Here is a 7,908-nt window from a genome sequence, read left to right as displayed (position 1 = left end):
TCAGAATACCAGAGGATTGCGGACAAAAATCGACGATGTTTTCTTGACAACGCGTGAATGCTGCTATGACGTTATAATTTTTACAGAGACTGGACTTGACGAGCGTATTAATTCGTTGCAACTTTTCGGATCGACATTCGACGTATTTCGCTGCGATCGTAGTGCTCGCAATAGTGATAAAATATCCTTTGGAGGCGTACTGATTGCCGTTGCGCGAGAACACAGGAGCTTTATCGTCGAAACCGCGAACGGCCACTGTTGATGCACATATTGCCTCGATCGCGGAGCTGTGTGGCAAAAGCACTTCTGACGACGAAATTGTTTTGGTCTGTGGCGATTACAACCAGCCACGCATTGTGTGGAACAATAACGGTCAGCACACCAGCTCGAACGTACTTTCTGCTGCCGGTGCGGCGTTGGTCGATGGTATTGAGTTCTTAAATCTCCGGCAAGTTAACCGAGAAACAAACCATCTTGGACGTGTGCTCGATTTAGTTTTTTGCTCTGAAGATCGATGTTGTGCGGCCGATGTGTGCGTCGCGCCTTTAGTATTACCACTCGATCCTCATCACCCAGCTTTAAACATATCCGTGCCAATAGAACGAAGTTCCAGTAACTCAACACAGCGCTCTAGAGTGACTGAAACAAGGCTTAACTACCGTAAAATTGATTTCGCAGCGCTGAATATATATTTGGAAAGTATCAACTGGGAAACTCTCTCCCTACAACCAGATGTTGATCAAATGGTGGCGCTGTTAAATGATGTTTTACTTCAGTGGCTCGAATCGAATCTACCATTAGTAAAAGCGCCAGTTTTTCCACCATGGGCCACTTCGCGTCTGCGAGAATTAAAACGTGTACGCAATCGATGGCGACACAAATATCGTCGTACTAAAACAGTCGATGCTAAGTGTTTTTTTAAGCGATCGAGTGATGATTATCGTCGGTTGAATGCTTGCTTGTACAAATCTTACGTCATGCGAGTTCAGACAGACCTTCGAAAAAACCCAAAAACTTTTGGAATTTCGTTAAGTCTAAACGAAAATGTGCTACAATTCCCACAAATGTATGCCTCGATGATCAAGAATCTAAATCTGATCCTGTCACGTGTGAAATGTTTGCACAGTTTTTTGCCTCTGTGTTTGCTGATAATACCGCATCCGATCTCGACGCTGTCTGTTCCTGTCGATTTGGTTGACCTGGATTTATTCCACATCTCTGCAGACATGATAAAAGCTGCTGCAAAAAAATTGAAACATTCGTACTCTGCTGGACCCGACGGAATCCCGGCAGTTATAATAAGTCGTTGTGTAAACGCTTTAGCCAAACCCTTACGCCATATTTACAACAAATCTTTTGAGCAAGGAAAGTTTCCCACAGTTTGGTAACATTCATACATGTTCCCGATATTTAAAAGCGGGGATCGTCGAAACGTTAGACACTACCGTGGCATTACTAGTCTTTCGGCTGCATCAAAACTGTTCGAAATAATCGTGAGTGCGTTTATGCTCCTACGTACAAGGAGTTATATCTCTAGTGACCAACACGGTTTTATGCCTGGCCGCTCAGTAAGTACGAATTTGCTTGACTTCACTTCGACTTGTATATCGCACATGGAACAAAAAGCTCAAACCGACGTAATCTATACAGATTTGAAAGCAGCGTTTGATCGGATTGACCATAAAATATTATTAAAAAAAATCTCACGGCTTGGTGCATCGCAGAGGTATGTTGGTTGGTTTAGTTCATACTTATGTGACAGAGTTCTACGAGTGCACATTAATTCCTGCTGTTCGCCACAGTTCTCAAATACCTCCGGCGTCCCACAAGGTAGCAACTTAGGGCCGTTGCTGTTTACGCTGTTCTTCAATGACGTTTCCTTGCTGTTAGATGTTGGTTGTAAACTAGTGTACGCAGACGATCTTAAGCTGTATTTGATAATACGCTCCATCGACGACTGTTGGCGGCTACAAGGGCTTTTGGACAAGTTTGTTTATTGGTGCCGCAAAAACTTGCTGACGGTCAGCATTAGTAAATGTCAAGTAATGACCTTTCATCGCAAAGTGAATCCAATATTATTCAACTATCAAATCGATAATCAAAACCTAACAAGAGTTGACCATGTTAGTGACCTTGGAGTTGAAATGGATACGAAGCTTACGTTCAATCTGCATCGTACTAATATAATCGCTAAAGCCACGAGACAACTTGGTTTCGTTTCGAAAATTGCTCGCGACTTCAAGGACCCCCATTGCATGAAGGCGTTGTATTGTGCTCTCGTTCGGCCACTCCTCGAAAATGCTAGCTTGGTTTGGTGTCCTCAACAACTAGTCTGGAATTTGCGACTTGAGCGAGTGCAGAAAAGATTCGTGCGAGTTGCGTTAAGAAATCTTCCGTGGCGTGACTCGATTAACCTACCTCCATATCCTGACCGTTGTCGTCTTCTTGGGATTGACACATTGCAACGGCGCAGAGAAGTTCAACAAGCGGTGTTCGTAGCTAAAGTTCTGAACTCTGAAATCGATTCACCAAATATCCTTTCCAAATTGAATTTCCGGGCTTCACAGCGTCTTCTTCGCTCTACTGGACTACTACAACCTAGCTTTCACCGTACTAATTTCGGATTTAACGACCCGTTAGCTTGCAGTATTCGATCATTCTCCAAAGTAGAAGACCTTTTTGATTTTGGCACACCATCACACAATTTCGCAGTGAGAGTTCGTCGTAGTTTTTAAGTTGAATTGACAAGTGCACATTCATTAAGACTATTTTTGTCAGATGATTTTTTTTACAAATAAAGAATAAAGAAGTCTGAGTAAATAAACTGGTGATTTCCAAAATTCGCGAAAAAAACGAGAAATTTCTGTAAACCGCGTAAATTCCGAAATCCGAGTAAAAAACCGCGTGGATTAATACCGAAATTCGGGTAAAAAACCGTGGAAACTCTGAAAGCGTAAATTGGGGTAAAAAAAACGTGTAAATTCCAAAATCCGCGTTAAAAACGCGTAAATTCTGAAATTTGCATAAAAAACAGCGTAAGTTCTGAAATCTGCGTAAATTCCGTAATACGCGTTAAAAGGCTTCAGTGTATTTTATCTTTTGTGAGCGGTTGACTAATTGGACAATTAGCTCCTCAGGTAGGGTAGAAGTTGATCAGCGAGTGGGGTAAAGTGACAACTTTCATTTCGAAAGGACAAAATTCAGTTTTCCTGCACCAATGCATTAACGGCAGTCTGTAGCATTTAAGCGGAAGTCAAATCGTTTTCAGTTTTTCGCTTAGACGTTCGCAAAAGCTACTCATTATTGGATGAAAAAGTGTTACTCTCCCTTGCTTGACGAAAAGTTCACTAAGGTCGCCTTTTTTACAGTTTTTACGCAGGTTTTTTTTATGTGGTCATTTTTACGCGGATTCCGGAAATTACGCGGTGGTTTTTTCTTACGCGGATTCCGTATTTTTTCATTTCGGAATCCGGAATTTACGCGTTTTTTCACGTAGATTCAGGAATTTACGCGATTATTTTTTACGCGGTTTCCTTTTACGCGGCACGTATCCCTCGCGTAAAAAGTGACTTTGGTGTATACGTTGAAATTACATTGATGATGATTTGAATGGACACTTGATCAAAGAAAACACGTGTTCAATTGAAAACTCGAACCGAATTCCGCAATTCTAAAGTTTTCTGAGCAAAACGTGGTTTTTGAGAAATTTTTATCGTTGTCCTTCGTATTTTTAATTGAGTTCTTGCTCAAACCTGCTCAAAATCTGTTAATGAGCGAATTATCATTTGAAAACGAGTGTTTATTATTCTTTATTTAAAAACCGACGGACAACGATAAACATTATTTTAAATCACAATCTGCACAACTGCACTTTGTTTTGTCATTTAGTTTCCTTGCTTATCTGATTAAATCACCCATATAACACAATTTTTTATATATAAATGATATGTGAAAATAAAACACAGTTTTTTCGATGCGTTGGTTTGATGTAATCCTCATTGACCAACTAACCCCGTAACCAACTAGCCCTGTTCTACCCTATCTTCTTCCCCGCCGATGTTGTGAGAAAAACTATCTTACTCATAAAGCCATTACCACGTGGCTTGAATGATGACTCTATTGAATATCACTCACAAACTCTACTGCTAAGCGATATTCGACGCAGATGATTGAAGTAAGCGTTGGTTAGATCATTACGAATGAGGTCCCGGTTAGTAAAAATTGGCACTGTAGGTGCAACAGTATACCACCAGCACATGAGCCTCAAACGTAAGAATGCTTCAAACTGATTGACTGTTTTTTCGGTCGATCATGAACGCAAACGAAAAATGGTACGTGACTGTCGACAGAAGATTGTACGGCGGACTTGAACGCCGAAGCGGCGGTCCTTTTGCGGAAAGCAACGTTGCACGCAGCTCGTTTCTAATTCGCTCTGCTTTCAACCGTTCGTTGAAATTGAACGTGCTGCAGGTACAAGTTGAAATTGAGCGAAGGATCGCACAAAAAGGAAAGCTTGTAATTGACCGAGAAAACGTTCAAGCGCCTTTATAGAAAAGGATTTTTCAAAGCTCTGGTTACAAGAGGATGATTTAATGGAAAACGGTCAATGGTCAAGCAGGTCACAGTTCAGCGGGCGGAGATTTCAAATATAATATATTTGTATGGTTTTTACTGCAACCCCCGCCCATTCGATTGCTGCCTTTCATAACGGATGGACTAAAGGATAATAAAGGAAATCAGTTGACTGCAAAAAACACCTTCAACAGTGCTAGATTTTGGATCTCCCATCTGTGTGGGAAGCACCGTTATACAGGTGTTTATAATTATGTAGTTTTTTGTCCAGCAGACCCACTCTGTAATTGACGTTAGCTTCATCGATCAAGAGAGTGTCAATTTTTATTCTCAATACACTAATATCAGAGCACTATCAGTGATAGCAGAGTAGATCAATTCTCTCGATAACAGATTACCTATAAATACGCATGAATCTGGGACTCTGTTTTTTTTTGCTTGTTCAGCACCAATAAATGGTTCATGGCGATCGCGACGTTCATTCGTTTGTACATTTAGTGTTTCAATAAATTCAATTAAGTTGGAAAATTGTCTTTCATAAAACTAAGACTTTTTCATGCTAAAAGAATTGTGACCAGTGACTTTTATCGAAGAAGAACGAACATTTATTGGTCCTTCGAGCCGGATTGCCCCGGTGGACATACAATCTCTAGTGAAGTGATTTGTTCATGTGGCGTGAATCCGACATTGCGTTAGTTTCGTCGGGGAATCTATTCATCCGTTCCAACGTGGTTGGTTGCAGCGCAGCGATTTGATAGAGGAATGTCTGGAATTTCAAGGAACATTTGTCATCGTCTGCACGTGTGCCTACATTGAAAGGAACAGATAAGTAAACGTGGCAAACTGAATGCATGATCAGTGATCCTTCATTGCGAATTGGCAATTATGCATGTGGCCAAGAGTCGAAACAATAAAATCAAGCAATTTATTCAATAGTTTAATATTAAACTGGAAAGAAAGGGTTTTGTCCACTGAGTTGAGGTTGAGGTTTGTTGGCAATATATTACGTTAAATTTCTACTACAAATTGCCTGTCTGTAGGTCGGTGGGTTCTGTCATTTCTTTCGGTTTCGTAAAAGTATTCGGTCGGTCAAGCTGTGGGACAGTGAAAATAGCATAGTGAGAGTAAAAGGTGCAATATGTCTAATAGCGAGCTGCGCAAATTAACACGGCAGGAGCGACAACTGCACAATGTAATGGACACCATGGAGGAATTCGTTCAAAATTACAGAGAAGAGCGAGACAAGAGTTCTTTACAGATTCGTATAAAAAAGTTAGATGAGGTTTATGATCTGTACTGTGAAATTCGGACGCGAATAGAGCTGCTTCTAGAAGATACCGATGCTGGAGAGGAGTTCGTAGATCCCGATGAGTCGGAAGAGGCACATCTCAGCAGAATGGCGGTGAATAAAGAAACACGGGAGCGGGAAAATCGAATGCACCTGAAAAACTTCGTGAGTGAATATTTCTTGTTGAAACAGTCGTTGGCAGATCTTATTTCACGAAACGCAGTGAATTCCGCCAACATTGTTCCCACCCCGAACGTGAATCAGCATCACTTCCCTGCTTCAATGATGCGCGTTAAACTTCCAGAGCTAAAACTACCAACGTTTAGTGGAAACTTGCGCGATTGGATGACGTTCAGAGATACATTCAAGAACCTGATAGCAGACAATGCGCAACTTTCCGATGTGGACAAATTTACCTATCTTCGCACGTCATTGTCCGGAGAAGCGCTACAAGAAATAGGATCGATCGAATTAACAGCGAACAACTATTCGATAGCCTGGAGAGCATTGGAATCGCGATACGAAAATAAGAAATTATTGGTCAAATCTCATCTCGACGCCCTGTTAGCGGTGGATCAAATGAAAAGGGAAAACTTTGAATCACTGAACCACGTCATTAGTGAATTCGACAAGCATCTGCAAATGCTGAGCAAACTAGGAGAGGACACTGTATCATGGAGCACGATTTTGGCTCACCTGCTGGCTAGCAAACTGGACAACACTACTCTGCGTTTGTGGGAAACTGAACAACGATCGCGTGACGTCCCAAGGTACACTGTCATGTTGGAATTCCTAAAAAACCATTGCATTGTATTACAACCGGTAGCACCAAGACAATTTCAATCAATTGAATCGCGAAAATTGCAGCGCGTTGGGAGCAGCTACACAGGTACACCAACAGCCTGTCCATTCTGTAGTGATGAGAGACATCAGGGATTTCAGTGCACGAAATTTAGGACAATGAAGGTAGTGGACAGAAGAAACGCAGTTAAAAATGCCCGGCTATGCTTCAACTGCTTATCACGAGGACACGTATCCAAGCTCTGCACTAGGAGTTCTTGCAAAATATGTGGACAGCGGCATCACACGATACTGCATCAAGGTTCAGCTCAGATTGATAGTAATTCTCTAGTTCCACAGCCATCGCGACCGCAAACGAATCCGAAGAACCCACACACGACACAGACACAAACAACCTCACAAACACAAAAACAAACACGCAATCAAACTCCTCAGCAAGACACCCTGCAACGATCATCCAGTCCTATTGCCACCTCAAGCATGCATGTACAAACGCCACTCGCCACAAACACAACCACAAGTCACAATGCTGCTAGTGAAATTAAAGCACCACGATCGATATTACTCGCAACGGCACTCATAATCATCGAAGATCACTTCGAAAACTCAACGTTCGCCAGAGCCTTGCTTGAAAGCGGCTCTCAGCTCTGTTTTATCTCGGAGAACTTGTCTCAAAGGCTTAAGTTCAAACGATATCGTGAAAATCTCTCTATCAGTGGAATTGGGCAAGCAATCAAAAAATGCAAACAATCTGTTATCGCCCGAGTCCGCTCTCGAGTGTCCCACTTCGTTGAAGATGAAACGTTTTACGTGCCGCCACAAGTAACACAAACTCTACCCCTTGCTAGAATAAATCTCACCGGTATGGAATTGCCAAATGACATTAACCTCGCAGACCCAAAATTCTACGAGCCAGGCTCGATAGACATCATCATCGGAGCGGGATTATTTTACGACATACTATCAGCAGACAAGATCAACCTTGGAAGTGATGGTCCATCTGTGCAAAATACTCTTTTTGGGTGGATAGTTTGTGGGAAAATTTCGGACGATTTCAGACACGCTCAACCTGTTACTGCTAATACGTGCAGCGAACGGTTAGATGAACTTGGGAGGTTTTGGGAGCTTGAGACTTGTCGATCCAACAGTGTTCACTCGGTAGACGAATCAGCATGTGAAGCATGGTCTGATCGTACCACAGTCAGAGACTAAAACGGAAGATTCATTGTGACGTTGCCGAAAAGGGA

General features: G+C 42.0%; 1 protein-coding gene across 1 annotated transcript; it reads left to right on the top strand.

The window, feature by feature from the left end:
- The first annotated feature begins 5,710 nt into the window (after window positions 1-5,710).
- Window positions 5,711-7,873, top strand: LOC129729243 (uncharacterized). Its single transcript, XM_055687747.1, has one exon. The coding sequence runs from the start codon at window positions 5,711-5,713 to the stop codon at window positions 7,871-7,873; it is 2,163 nt and encodes a 720-aa protein (XP_055543722.1).
- Window positions 7,874-7,908: the final 35 nt, after the last annotated feature.

This window comes from Wyeomyia smithii, chromosome 3 (genome assembly GCF_029784165.1).
Source record: "Wyeomyia smithii strain HCP4-BCI-WySm-NY-G18 chromosome 3, ASM2978416v1, whole genome shotgun sequence".
NCBI lineage: Eukaryota > Metazoa > Arthropoda > Insecta > Diptera > Culicidae > Wyeomyia > Wyeomyia smithii.
Note: the sequence above shows the minus strand (reverse complement) of the source record. Positions and strands in the feature narration are given on the sequence as shown.